The sequence below is a fragment of the Danaus plexippus genome, chromosome 30 (genome assembly GCF_018135715.1).
Source record: "Danaus plexippus chromosome 30, MEX_DaPlex, whole genome shotgun sequence".
Lineage (NCBI taxonomy): Eukaryota > Metazoa > Arthropoda > Insecta > Lepidoptera > Nymphalidae > Danaus > Danaus plexippus.
The window spans coordinates 1,460,001-1,475,095 of record NC_083557.1 but is presented as its reverse complement, the minus strand read 5'-3'; the positions used below and the strand labels follow the sequence as shown (position 1 = coordinate 1,475,095).

The window sequence follows — 15,095 nt, the reverse complement described above, 5'->3', positions numbered from 1 at the left end:
TTTCTTTATTAACTTCATACAAATGAATCTTTAACACAACATGTATACAAATTACGACATATTTAAACCCAATTAAATAAAAATAAAACTATATATATATATATATATATATATATATATATATTCTAAATGGGAGTATACCTTCGACTTTGAGTATAATCTGTACTGATAGTTTCGCGTTTTTATCACAGCAAGTGTAAGCGTCTTTTTAGTTTCGACTTGTCTGTAGCTGTTAGCCCTAATCGCTTTTACAGCGTCACCGGGAGGGGTGGGTGGCCCGATAGGACCTACCCGTTTAATACGTCTGTCCCAAGGATGCCTCTAAGGGGCCGGACCTCGGCTTCAGACGTCGTTGAAAGGGAGGATGGCATCGGGTGATGGGATTGCATGACGCCCCCCGACGCCAGGACTCCGCGCCGCAGCGACGTTTAAGAAGTCGTCTTCGCCGGCGAAGGCTGTGTTGGTAATTTTGAGTAGTGGGGGTATTTGTGTCGGTTGTTATTTTGTAGTCAGGGTCTAAGAGGACGTCTTTAGGACGCCTCTTGCCTATCGGGGAGGTAGGAGATGGGGAACAGTCCCACGCTTTGACTATTAACGGATTGGAAGTGTGATCGTAGTTTTACTTAAATAGTAAATTACGCTCAAAAATTAGTTTAAATATACGGTGTTTGTGGCAGATAGAAATTGAAGTGTTGTTTATGCGAAACTGTTTGCAACAAAATCATTTGTATATACATAATTTTTTTACAAACTAAATTATAAGACAAGGCTAAATACTTTCAACAGATATACTATATTTTAAGAAGTATGGATGAGTAGTTATCTTATATTTCCCGTTACTAGAGATGCTTTTCCCGATATATTTTATTCAAATTCATAATAGCCTGTAAGTTTGTTTGTCACACAAATATAATTTTAATTATTTAGTATTGTATATTGTATTTGGCTTTTGGTTTGGTTTGGTTTTAAAATAGACAAAGCCAGGTGTTATAAGTATATGTATAAAACATGAAATGCTCTTACTTCAAGTTTATATTGTCAAAAATAAAAAAGAAAAAGTCGTGCTGGCCTGGAGGTTAAGGTCCGCCTCACACGCGTGAGGGCGCGGGTTCGAAACCTGGCAAGTACCAATGTGATTATTCCGAGTCATATGTACTTTCTAAGAGTATTTAGACACCCCTGACGGACGGTGAAGGAAAACGTCGTGAGGAAACCTGGTCTTATAATTTCAAATTATAAGTTTGAAATCGCCAACCCGTCCTGAGCAAGCGTGGTGATTAATGCTCTAACCTTCTCCATGCGAGAAAAGGCTTTTGCTGAACAATGGGCACGCAGGCTGATGAAGATGATGATGATAATGAAAAACGGAAAGGTTCATAGTTTTTTTCATTAATGTCCCCATAATTTTGTTATAGATGACAATACTTATAAACTCAGCGTTAAGTCGAATGCGAACATGCATTAAAATGTTGGTATTTCAGTCTGAATTAAAATAATCACCGAACATCCTTTAAATCAAAAAAATTAAACAAGCGAAGTGACGGGCGAGTGCTAGTATAATTGCAATCTCAATTAATAAGATAGTAAATTACATAAATTTAAATCAAACAAGATAATTTTTCACTGATAAGACATGTAGCTATGATATGGCAAGGCTTGTTTTATTGAAATGTCTCCTTTTTTTAACATCAGTTGAACTAGATCTATCTATAGTGCATCGTAGTAACTCTAGTTTTGTTCCCGGCTATGCTTACGTTTTTGTTTTTTTTTTTAACTTATATTTCTGTATTTTTAATAAGAATGTTATAAATAAATATATTGTGTTATACATATGATGTGAAATTATACATTATACATAATAGGCACAACTGAAAAATATTATAATGAGATCTAAGACTTTCGCGGATTTTATTCATTTAAATGAAACTAATATATTTCGGATATACTACGCGGATTTTATTATTTTAAAACTACATAATCCCGACGTGTCTCAACACTCACATCTCGTCTAGACGTGATCACGGTTGCTGAAAAGTAACCGAAACCTCCCAGCAAACCATGGTTTGCTGGGAGGTTTCGTCACGGATTGTGTAATTTAACAAAATCGCTATTAAGTTTGTACAATAGTAAAATTAACCTCCACTTAGTTTTTTTTCAATAAAGGAGATTTTACCTTATTAGTCACACAAAGGGTTTTATATAATGATTGGTTCTGAAGAAAGGAATGTCGTAAACAATACCTGGAATGTCAGATAGTTTGGGTTAAACCACATAAGTGAAAGTTAAAAGTTAAGGTTAAAAAAGTTAATACATTAAAGGGAAATAAATGTGAAAATCATTTTTACCACCAAACTTCTAAATTTAAGTAACATTATGATTTAGTTAAAAGAAATAAAAGTTTTAATTACAACTGATTTCAGAAAACGACGTTCTGAAATTATGTATTACATTTTAAGCTACACTGATTGAAAACTTAACGGACGATTTACTTTAAAAAAAAATATTAAAAAATAGACCTAATTTAATATTTTAATATACTTTTTTCACTGGCTGGGTGAAAGGTAGTAAACCTTTTAAAATAATTGTATACTAGTTTTTGCGTTCGAGAGGAATGTATAAGGTGTGTGATAATACCAACCCATGTGTTATGTGCACCAACCGGCAACGACATCTATATGTCTTGGCTTTATACACAATCCTACTGTCATGCGTTATTCCCGCCGAAACTACACACAGGTGATTGCAGGATTTATTATAGTCTATGTTTTTCTGATGTATACTCTTTTATATAAACTCAGCGTTAAGTCGAATGCGAACATGTATTAAAATGTTGTTGTTTCAGTTTGAATTTAAAAAATTACCTAACATCCTTTAAATTAAAACATTGAAGCAAGCGAAGCGAATAATAATATATATATATAGTAACAATTATCTTATTTAGAATATTAGTATGATAAAAGTAAGACAATCATTATATGATGACCGGATATAGTTGTGTCAAGGACTAACTTATTTAACTCTGTACCACAAGTTTGGATACATAATAAAGGTACTTAAAAGCAGTTGTATAGTTTTACTTATATTTTTCTTGTAGTTTCTGTATTATAAATATTATTAACTTTTGAACTTGTCCTACATGAATAGCAATTGTGAATATAAAAATATAGAGCATTGGTTTAAAAATATATTAACTGTGTTCCTTTATGTAAGAAATAAAATGTTTATTAGTGAAAAATATTGTTTAAATTTTGAAAAATACTACATTCCTATAATTAACGGTTATCTTATGATCAACAGGTGATTGTGTGTTAATTTGGGTATAAGTTTAGACTTTGTAACAAAAAAAAAAGTATTGTAATCACGAATCCCGGTCTCCTGTATAAATTACAATATCAATTAGAAATTAAATTTAAATATGTTCACACACATATATAGATTTTACCAAAACAGAAAAAAGATATATATTCTTATCGTTCTAAATTTCTGGACGATTTACAGCGATGATGGCATTATCTATAAATGTGTGAAAAATAAAATATATCTTTAAAAACATATATATATAAAATTCAACAGATCGTTATAACTTGGAACAATGGGTAATAACTGAACAACTATTTGTCCATTCATTTTGTATTTCAATGTGTTATTAAAACAGCAATAGTTATTAAATACGTTACTGTATTATTTAAAGAAAATAGTTTTTCACGTCAAACGAACTAAATATTATACAGGGCGCTATTCTTATGATATTAAAAAGTATACTACGCACTTTCTAGTAATCAAGGATGCTTAACTTCATTTGTAAGAAAAACCTTCATAGATCGCAATGATTGCCAGTATCTTAATCATAGTCTTAACCTAAAGAGATAATATGTGGACAGAAATAATGTTTCAAGTAAAATATATTAATTTAAAGATTGTTTTTATAGAATTTACTAGACAAGAGTCAGTTTGACATTGGCAAAATAATCCAAGATTCCAGTGCGAATAGAGCCATAGTATAAAAAAAGAATTAGTTGTGTCAAAAAATGTCACAACTCACAAGTCAATTGCAAAATTATATTACATTACGTTTTTAGACAAAACGAGGCAGACTTAAAAGATCTCCTTAATTTTTATCTCATTTTAAATATGACACTAAAAAACCGTGATTATTCTTCGATATTGTATTTTTATAAATTTAAAACAACGTCATGGTTGCTATTTTATGACGAGAATAATAATATTGTTCTACAAACCAAATATACTCCATAAAACATTTACCGAACGTTAAGATTGTATATTTATTTTTATATTTTTTCTCTATCTAATTAATCTTTTAGCTTTAGATTAAACTTTTAAGTAAATTACATTAAGTTTAAAGTAATTTATAAAATAAATAAGTGATTATTACTATTGACGTTATTGCTATTGAATTTGTGCAGGGGCTAAATAAAAATGCAAGAAAAATCGAACTGCGTTCTCTAAAATGCTTATATACGGCTTATTTTGCATTGGTGTTATAATTTTAATAACTACAAAAATTAAAGTAAAATGTATCTTCATAAATTCTGTTGGTTGCACAAAAAATATTCACAAATTAGGTATATTAATATATTGGAACAAGTTAAATAATATTTTTCAGAGAACACAATGACATCCTTAACCAGGCGTAATGAGCTTAAAATATTTATATTCTCCTAATCATCATCATCATCATCATCATCAGTCTATCGGAGCCCAGTGCTGAGCAAAGGCCTCTTCTCACAAGGAGAAGGTTAGAGCATTCATCACCACGCTCACTCAAGACGGGTTGGCGATTTCAGTCTTATAATTTGAAATTACAAGTCCGTCCATCCGTCAGTGGTGTCTAAATACTCTTAGAAAGTGCATATGACTCGGAAAAGATCACATTGGTACTTGCCAGGTTCCGAACCCGCGCCCCCACGTATGAGAGGCGGGCCTTAACCTCCAGGCCACCACGGCTTATATTCTCATTCAACGATAAATAAATAAGCGAATAAATGAATAAATCTAATAAATAACACAAAAGCACAACAACATTAAACTTTATTCATACAAGAAACATGCTTATTTCATATTTTTATAATACACATTTGTTTTCCACAAACATTAAAAGTAACAGAGATAAGATCAAACAATAAAATCTTAACACAAGATTAGAATTAGGCATCATTATGAAAATATTATCATTTATACAAGAAAAAAACTTATTTACAATAAAAATATACTATATAAGATGCAACTTCTACTAAAACATAAGTAACATCTCGGAATACCCTATACTATTTTATACCAGTCATACACAGGTTCAACCCCTGGTCTCCATTTCCCTGGCTTCATCGACCAGCTCAGCTAACTCCGATGCCCCGTAACCCAAGAGTTGGTGTAGATCACAGACAAATTTGTAGACAAACCTAGAAAACATTATATATATATAAAGATGTCATATTGTCTGCTTGTAATATATATATATATATATATATATATATATATATTTTTATTATTTTAATCAATTGCACTTTTTTTTTATCAGGGAATCTAAGAAGGAGGTATATGAAAAATAAATCAGCATTAGTCAGCCAGACAGGAGCGGTGGGTGGACCTCACCTCTTCCCAGCGACCTTGGCTATCATGTCCCCGTCATAGTAATATCTCAGCGCCCGAGACAGCTTCTCATAATTCATGGCCGGCTTATGCTTCCTGACACCCCACAGTCTAGCCACTCTCTCCGGTTCCAAAAGTTTGAATTCACCGGAGGTACCTGCCAATGGAAACTTATGACTTATTAGTGCTGAGAGAGATCTCTCGTCAATAAAATTTTTAATTTTATCTACTGATATTACAATAAACTATTTATATGCTTCGTTTATGACTTATCACTTTTTATAGTTTTTAATATCGATATACATTATCAGGGACACATCACTAATTACATTATACACGTTGTGTAAGTGATGTTCCTGTTTGTATACATGTATAGCTACCTACCGTGCCACCTGATGACGTCATAGTACTCGGCGCTCGTGAGCAGCTCCAACAGGAACTGCCACAGCTGGATCTGGCCGTTGTTGCCGTTCCTAGTGACGTAGTGGCAGGTGTCGTCTGATTGGCGGATTATCAGCTGGGAGCAGATTCGATTGGCGTTTATTATATTCAGGCCGTTTGAATATTTAAATGACTTAAAATACTTATATACTGATGTGCGATTATAATGTTTGATTTTATAAGGTAGTCATTATTTTAAGAACTGCCATAATTAATACTTTAATACAATCTCCAATATAAAGGGTGCCCTCTGTAACTGGACACTGTTCAAATACGAGTCATACATCCGGTTGATGACGTCACAATACTCTGCAAAAAGCCGACCAAGCACTTCCGGTGGTACGCTACGCTCTTTTAGATATAGACCCTTAGCTGCTTTCTCCTACATATTGTGTAATAATGAATTAACTAAGCAAAACAAAGGCTATGTAACTATATATATATATATCTAGACAGTTTGCAATCATTATCACACTAGTCCTTCAAGTCTTTATTACCCGACTTCAAAGCAACTAGGTGTCTATTTAAAATGTGTGTGTGTTTGAGTGTTTCAGCGTATCTCATAAATATAATTTCCATACAAGTAATTTTTCACCTGTTTCGGTTTTTTCTTGATAGCTGACTGCGGGATTTCTAGCGAGTCTTTTACAGGGCCCTCGTTTTGGACGACGGCTGAGAAAATAATGTGCGGTCATTAAAATGTATAGAAAATACAATTTTCCTTACTTTTATAAAACACATTAGTAAAAAAGTTTTATTGAGAACTGAGATCATATCCAGCTGACAAATCATTTATTCCGTATCAACTCTCGAGTCTATTTTTCATAAAAACTTCATCAGATTCTGTTAATCCTTAACAGGATTTATATTACCCAGTGAAAGGTTATTACTAAGAAAGTTTTTACTTGAACCGACCAATAAATTTGCATTTTCGTAGCAATTCAAAATGCGTCCAAAATAGATCCCCGGGATCCGAAGGCACTTTTTTCCTGAAAAAAATAATAATACACATTTTTATAAAAGGACTGATTATTGCAACACATTTTCGGCTGATTTTGGTAATTTTTGTGTAATATTAGTTACACTTGGTCGGTGCTGTTAAATAATAATGGGACTTCAAGTACGATGTGGGAGAATTATTTAATATATAAGTTCCGTCACTCAGTCTTGCTCCTTAGCACACTACATATTTTACGAGCTTAACATAGTTTTATTGTAAACAACAATAACATCAATCGCCTTTTACATGAAAATAATCTATATATTAAGAATGAATATTACTATATCTAAAAATTAAGTAAAAACTAAAATAAATACTTGGAAATATTAAAATTATTGTAAAAAAAATTTTTTTTTTATTGCTCAACACAATACATATACAAATTTAACACAATTTTGTTGAATACAACAGCATATGTATATATATATATATGTGTGTGTTATGTCTTTATATAAATAATATAATTACTTGAATTCAACATTGGTGACTTCACACAGTTCCGCACCGGTGAGACTCCAATCAGCTAGCTTCAAACCCATCAGTGAAAACTGCCGAACAGCCCACTGTATCCACAGACGGACGTGCTGAACCGACCTGGTAACATATATATATCATTTATAACATACATATGCATTGAATATTAATTCTATTGAATTTTAAGCATATATAGAATCATTTTTTCATTACTCGGACAGAAATTATGCATGAAGGTTAAAAATTCAGTTTTAATAACATATAAATATATAGATTTTTGATAACTTCAGTATAAGACTGAATATTCTACCACTGCATCGGGTCTTCTGGGATCCGAGCTCGACTGTGATCGTTCCTGAAGCTTGTGTCCACAATCCACTTGACACCCGCTGCATGAGGCGTCTGAACCTCTATAGGAGGCACCGAGTCACATTCGGACACTGAAATTATATATAACATACAAATCTCTTCACACTGTCTGTTATTAAAGTATACATATTCTGTAATTCCATAGAAAAATATTTGTAATATTTTCACAATAAAATATTTAATCATTATATAATGGATTATAATAGTTTATCTTCATTAAGCACTATCATGGCTTAGTGATTTTAATCGAAATATGTGTATATAAAAATCTACAGACGCTCATCGTCTTGAGGCAGCTGTAGCAGCTCTTCGTCGGGCTTCAGCACATCCATAATGTTAATTTTCTTCTGCGAAGATCTTATTTGTATGTTAACTTGCACCAAGCCGGATCCCCGGATACATTGTTCAACTAGCGTCTTGTGATTTTCCAGCTGAAAATATTATTGGTATAAATCTGTATTATTAATTCATTAGTACTACTATTAATATGATTATTTTTTAAAATTTTCTCAATATAGTAAACACTATGTGAATAGTTTTGGGTGGTCATAAGTTGTGTTAAGGAATTGTTACTTAACAAATCAGGTTTAAATTATCATTGCTATAAACTAGAGAATTTTATTTAATATGAAAAAAAATATATATAATATTTTTGTTTAATTTAAATGATATTAATTTAAACTGGTTGATTTAAATAAAATTACATATGACCGATTAAGTATATGTGTCATATAAAATAAAATATTGTATGTTATTTTATATTATCACCATTTTAGCATCTTGGAGCCAGAATGTGTAATCGGAGAGATCTGTGTTCAGACGACGTTCCAACATAGATTTCAAACGAGACAATTTCGTCCTAATATCCATGAGCTGAATGATCACTTCTTCTGGAATAATTTAAGGAACTGTATTTATAACTTTGTATTGACAGAAATTTATCTTTATATATGATTTGATTTTTTTCATTCATAGTCTTTTGACGAATTTTTATCAAAATTTATTAATCCATCTTATATATAATACAAAAATCTATATTTATTGGTATATTAGTTGTTATAACGTACACACGTCAAAGAGCATAGTTAAAGGAAGTTGCTAGTTCAAAAGTTCGTCATTGTTATTGTTGGTAGGTACATTACCACTTGAGTCGTTGCTTTGCATAGTGTCCTCGTCATCCTGAGGGTCTGTGAACACAGCCAAAGGAGCTTCCAATATCTCCGAACCCGTTGGAAGTAAACCTTTAATGTTAAATGGAAAATTTTTTTAGGAACTAACATCTTAAATAGTACTAAAGTTACGTAGGTATACAAGTTTTGCCAAAGAACTATTCACCTAAGTCTGATTCAGTAACGTATTGCGGTATTACCGATAATGGATCGGAATTCTCCACACAATGAGCATCTTCACTAAAAGAACTCTCTCCAGTTTCCATTTTTATAGACCTTACGTTTAACAAATCGTTTATATCGGACACCTCCATAGTAAAACTAGGTATTCCTTTCAATCACGTAAGCACTATTTATATTTTGACACAAATTTAAAACAGTCAAGAAGATAACATTGCAAGAAAAGTTTTCGATAAAGTTTGCAATTAATATTTGAAATTTTTTAGGAAAAGGAAATTGATTGCAACCACTTCCGCGTGCGCCTAAATATGTAATCATAGACTATACGATAATAACAATTTGACATTTCCTCTTGCTAGTGCTGTTATAAAAATCGTTAAAATTAAAAAGCGGTAAAAGACATCCTCGATTTTATTCGACGAATCTATATCATATATAGAATAATATTAAGTATTATTTAAGATTAATTTTGTTATGCAATTACAACGAATATACATTTTATTAGTATAATCTATGCTCAGATTGCCAGGTACTTCCTTATTCACGTAAAGCAATTTAACCAATGTTTTTGTTCATTAATGATATTTGTAATCTTTCTGTTAAATAAATACTACACAGTTGATTTTTCGAGCTCAAATGAATATTAAATATTATATGTTTTACAACATAGCATTCCAAAAATCTTTATTTTTTTATCGAATTCTTAACTCTACAAATTTGTTTTACTTGTATTTTTCAGATGAATGGATGGTGAAAAATTCTATCTATTTGTAGGTTGACATATCAATTAATATATAAGACTTCAAACATATACCTATTTCGTAATTAGAGATTACAGTGGTCAAAAGATATTGTTTTTTTAAAGAAACAACATGTCATAAGCACGCTATTTATAATCTGTGTCACGGTACTAAATATTAGAGTGACGTATCTTTTAGATAGTGTCAAGGTACCTAATATTAGCAGTATCTAGAAGATTAGTATATATTAGATACTATGTCAGTTTATAATCTTTAATATATGCTTTTAACAGGGAATAAATATGTTTCCTCACAAAAATGTCAATAGCTTTATCTATTATGTATAAATATTTTTTTTGTAACGTAATGGACAATTTCTGAAAAAAAAAAAATAATATATTCGTTTAAATAAAACTTTTAATTAAATGAAACGGTCTTTTATCAGTTTATTAACGCAATATATAGGGAATACCCTAAACGTCAAAATTGTTATTCACCGATTATATATTTACTGTTTTACGAATACTCTTTTAGGGATGAAAATTAACAAAGAATAATAAACATCTTGGAATCAAATTGCTTAAATAAATAGGTAATATTCGTTTTACAATTGGGCGTATTCGGAGCCAGGGCTATACGCATACGAATAACCACAGCAAGGTCTGTCTTATCTAAGATTTTTCGGCAACGGGTGCTATAAACTTGTAGATTTTCTTCATAAACAAGATGATGTTTTTGATAGTTTTGTTTGATACATCATTTTATCTCATAATACTATAAAAGAATATTTTATCAAATGTCAGAAGATTTTCTAAGATTTTCGTGAATGAAATCTAGATAAATTAATTGTATTTATTATTGTTGTAGCTATAAGAATGGTTCATTTTTTTTTTACATTTTTAATTTCGGGAGCATTTAATTGTATTTTCATGAAAATATTGTATGACTTTCGATGTAAACACATTAAATAAATTAATTTACTCAAGGATCACGTCTTGTTAATTAAAATTACATCTAGCGGATTTTTATAGTAATTAAATTCATATTTCAATCTACTAAAAACATACCACGGTTTCAATGGGGTAAAAAATAAAACAAACATAGATTTTTAAATATATTTCAGTAATCAAAATATAATAATAGGCTTACATATTAATAGTTACAAATCGTATCCCGCGGCGTGATCATTCACAAGAACTGAAAAGCTGAAAAAAAAATCAATTCTGAACCAACACCTACTAGCTATACAGAATTCTGACATTAAAAACAAAATGGCTGCCGAAAAATAAAAATTATATACAAGCTGATTAAATACAACTCCCATAGATCGTAACATAGCATTTTTACATAAAACCTCAGTGCAATGTATTCACAATGTGAAATTTACCTTAACTTTATAAATATTAAAAAAAAAAAAAAAACTAACACAAGCCTTAATCCTAAGTGAAAAATTACATTAACATTGTGCATAAACACTTAAATGAAATTAAAAAATATGTAGATTTTTTTTTTTAATCTGTTATCAATAAAATATTATACATTAGCTGTATTAAAAAAATCTCAAATCACTTAATGTTATTGTATAATTAATTATATTTAATTTATTTACAATAATTCTGGGCTATATCTGAGGCAAGCGTACACTATGTAACTTATTTTTATTTATATAGAGAGAAAAAAAAAAGTAATAAATTATCACAAAATTTTAAAAATCAAACACAGGAACTCGTGTGAGTATGTACAATTTTTATTTATCCTTAAATAATTTTTATATATATATATAAATATATATATCACAAATAAAATTTTCATCTCAACTATTACATAATGAGCAATATTAAATTCTATTGGTCAGGATTTATGTTAAGCTGAAGCGGGAAAATATATGAAGAAAAAAAAAATCAAATAAAAATATATATATATAGGAATATAATAAAGTTGTTCCCATTTAAGGTTTATATATTATAATGACCAAAAAAATAAATATATATATATATAAATATTATACTGAGCATAATTCAATTCTAAATTATATTTCTATCTATGTAAATAAGTCTTAATATTAGTCTGTATGTCTTTAGAATACAGGGTGTATGTTATATGAAAGCTTTATATAAATTTACAATCAGAACGCACGGTCTAGATTGTATCGTTTTATTGGACATCTCTATCATATAATATATAGAGGGAATATTTTATATATAGATATAGATATATAGGTATATTTACACGATTTCGTTTCCATTAAACTCTGTTCAAGTCGACTAACCTAATAGTTAAAAAATTAAATAATTAAAAGTAAACAAAATGTAAGCGGCAAGTTCTATTAAAGCAAACATTACTAATGATCATTAATTGTATAATAAATAAAGCTGCCATATCAAATGGTTGTGTTGAAAAAATTATATATAATTTTGTCAAGATGCAGTCTCAATTTATGACCATCCTATTGTTGATTGTTATTGTAGGTGGTGGGTGGGGCGGTATTATCACCGGACGGTGAGTATCGCAGCCAACAACGCCACCAGCGGAGTGGCTCGGCTCGCTGAGCTATTGTACTGACTGCTTTGTTGGCATGTACCTGAAATATATATATATATATATATATGTGTGTGTAATATATTTATATCGAAATATCTAAGAATCCTGAAATACTGTAATTCTAATTTAGTAAGGGTTATTCCAATATATGATCTATATTATTTAAGAGTTGCATACGCATGATCAATATATATATATATAGTTAGGTTTCTAACAAAATCATTATAAAATACAGTTGCCTTATAAAGCCATACTTTTAAATTACATACCAAACCTTAACTAGAACAAACTAATCATTATCTTAAACCAAAAGACTTTAAATAAGTTAAATTCAATTTACAAAGACACAAATCACGTCGACAAAATACTTTCCCGCGTAAAAGTCAGCAAACCAGATGTCGCTTTAACGTCACTTCGGATGCGTTCGGGAATTTAAAAGTGATTTTTTTTTCCTAGTATATATTATAATGTAATATTTACAAAAAAAAATAATAAAAGTGAATCTCAATAGCACATTTACGATATAAATATGAAAAAAAAAAATAGTTTATTCCTTAATTTTTTTTATTATGTTTGTATTGACTGATCGTGGTTTTTGAGAACTAAGGATTTTTATTTTCTAATATAATGAATAGTATCGCAGTATTGTTACTAAGCACAATATATATATGTATATAAGTTACTATCTCACCGTTGCTGGTCAGATTGTAGGCAGCATCTCCGTGTCTCCCTGGAATAGCTGATCTGTCACAGGATCTGGAGACGGCACTGAGGGATGTGGTCACTGATGAAGATTCTGATATGAAAAGAAATAACATAAAAAAATATCCAATCAAAATATAAACCCGCCACGTTCACATCTTAAAGTGACCATTATCAAAAATCTATTGAGATTTCAATGTAGAAATTCTGAAATTGAAATCTGTATAGATTTTGTTTTAGATCTTTTAAATTGTATTAAGAAAATATACTTAATCATTATATATATATATAGACATAGGAAGAACTTTAATGTTACCGAGGGTAGTTTCACATCGTAGGTCCCATATATATATATATATATATAATTTTAATTTTGATATATAATGAATGTTACCGAGGGTAGTTTCACATTGTATGTGCTCACCGTTATGGTGTGTGTACATGAAGCAGAAGGTCCGCGGATGTGAAGAGCCCCTAGCCACGGGCGCCGCTACCAGGAAGCCTCGACTACCCTCCTGCCAGCCACCGTAACATGTGTACACTGGAACATAATGTAAATAACTTTAAATATATAACATTTTCATATATTTTAACTCGTGATATGGATATTGTATAGACTATAGAGCAGCGGTTCCCAACCGACGGTCCGCGGGATTCAAGCGGTCCGCGAACGAATTCAAAACTCATTTAAAATTACTAATGTTTTAATAACATATTTCTGTTTTTAGTAAATACATTGAGTTTCTTATTAGTTTATTTTCTTAGTCATTGACTTCATTTTTCTTTCACATCGTGGTCCCATGCGAACAACAAAGAGTACAGAGTGGTATCTAGTATAGAAAAGGTTGGGAACCACTGCCGTAGAGAATATGGATAGTGTTAATAGGTTAGATGTAATTATCTTAATAATTATTAAAAAATATATATTTTCTATACTTCTCGAATACTATCAGAATGGTTCTGTGCTATGGAATATTTAAAAAACATGATTATTGAGAAAGAAAGTCATAAAAATATGATTAATTTTTAATAATTTAAGTGACATTTTTTTATTTCTTTAAACATTGCTCATTCGTTTCTATCGAATGCACTATAGCTAGGATCTACAATTATTATCTGTCGCTGTCGTGTTTATGTCTAACATCAAAGCTTATTTTATTTACTGTTGAAATAAAATAGTAATAAAAAAATAATATAAAAATATAAATTCTACGCGCTGGATTTGAACCTGTACTTCATGAAGCACTGGTTCGATTATTTGCCACTGAGCTATCGTGTTTATATATATACTCGTTGTGGCCTGGAGGTTAAGGCCCGCGTCCCACACGTGAGGGCGCGGGTTCGAAACCTGGCAAGTACCAAAGTGATTTTTCCGAGTTATATGTACTTTCTAAGAGTATTCAGACACCACTGACGGACGGTGAAGGAAAACATCGTGAGGAAACCTGGTCTTATAATTTCAAATTATAAGATTGAAATCGCCAACCCGTCTTGAGCAAGCGTGGTGATTAATGCTCTAACCTCCTCCATGTGAGAAGAGGCCCTTGCTCAGCGGTGGGCTCGCAGGCTGATGATGTGAAATGAGACTAATAATTTCGGGTGTTCCGCGCGTTTTCTATTATTTTTAACTAACACAGCCGACGTTTCGGTCACTCGTATATAATAATATCCGCGCTAACTAATGTCAGTAATCCGTATATACTATTGACGTGAGCGAGCGCTCGCGGGAGCCTCGGACCTCGTTGGAGTGTAATCATTTTTTATCGTATTCAATGTCCTCACTGGTGCTGCTGCAACTGGATTTCAGCTCCACCGTGTCCTGGGAATGTCCGCAGCCGATGCTGATGCTGTCGTAGTCACCAGCCACACACT

At 31.0% G+C, this 15,095-nt stretch overlaps 2 protein-coding genes across 4 annotated transcripts in view; both read right to left on the bottom strand.

Moving 5' to 3' along the window:
• Positions 1-5,032: 5,032 nt before the first annotated feature.
• On the bottom strand, positions 5,033-9,556 carry LOC116776484 (DNA-binding protein Ets97D-like). 2 transcript variants are annotated; one of them, XM_061525620.1, is made up of 11 exons: positions 9,227-9,556; positions 9,034-9,132; positions 8,660-8,781; positions 8,169-8,322; positions 7,833-7,962; positions 7,517-7,642; positions 6,964-7,037; positions 6,644-6,720; positions 5,992-6,124; positions 5,611-5,764; positions 5,033-5,417 (listed from the first exon to the last, which is right to left on the bottom strand). In XM_061525620.1, exons 1-11 carry the CDS (start codon positions 9,372-9,374, stop codon positions 5,312-5,314), a joined length of 1,323 nt encoding a protein of 440 aa, XP_061381604.1. In that variant the 5' UTR covers positions 9,375-9,556; the 3' UTR covers positions 5,033-5,311. The 2 variants fall into 2 exon arrangements, with proteins under 2 accessions (XP_061381604.1, XP_061381605.1); XM_061525621.1 differs by having other exon boundaries at positions 8,660-8,778.
• A 1,525-nt stretch (positions 9,557-11,081) lies between these two features.
• LOC116776565 (uncharacterized) overlaps positions 11,082-15,095 on the bottom strand; it is a 103,386-nt gene continuing 99,372 nt past the window's right edge. For both annotated transcript variants that reach the window (XM_061525607.1, XM_061525608.1), the window contains exons 13-16: positions 15,006-15,095; positions 13,648-13,764; positions 13,213-13,317; positions 11,082-12,561 (exon numbers count right to left, since the gene is read on the bottom strand). The exon at positions 15,006-15,095 is cut by the window's right edge and continues 21 nt beyond it. In XM_061525607.1, coding sequence (XP_061381591.1) covers positions 12,470-12,561; positions 13,213-13,317; positions 13,648-13,764; positions 15,006-15,095 — 404 coding nt within the window. In that variant the 3' untranslated portion in view covers positions 11,082-12,469. The remainder of the gene's footprint in view (positions 12,562-13,212; positions 13,318-13,647; positions 13,765-15,005) is intronic.

Coding starts and splice junctions, on each gene's coding strand:
- LOC116776484 (XM_061525620.1), bottom strand. CDS start 9,374: ATGGAGGTGTCCGATATAAACGATTTGTTAAACGTAAGGTCTATAAAA. Junction 7,963..8,168: donor GCTGCCTCAAGACGATGAGC/GTCTGTAGATTT, acceptor ATATAATTTCAG/TGTCCGAATGTGACTCGGTG. Junction 6,125..6,643: donor TCAAGAAAAAACCGAAACAG/GTGAAAAATTAC, acceptor ATCTGCTCCCAG/CTGATAATCCGCCAATCAGA.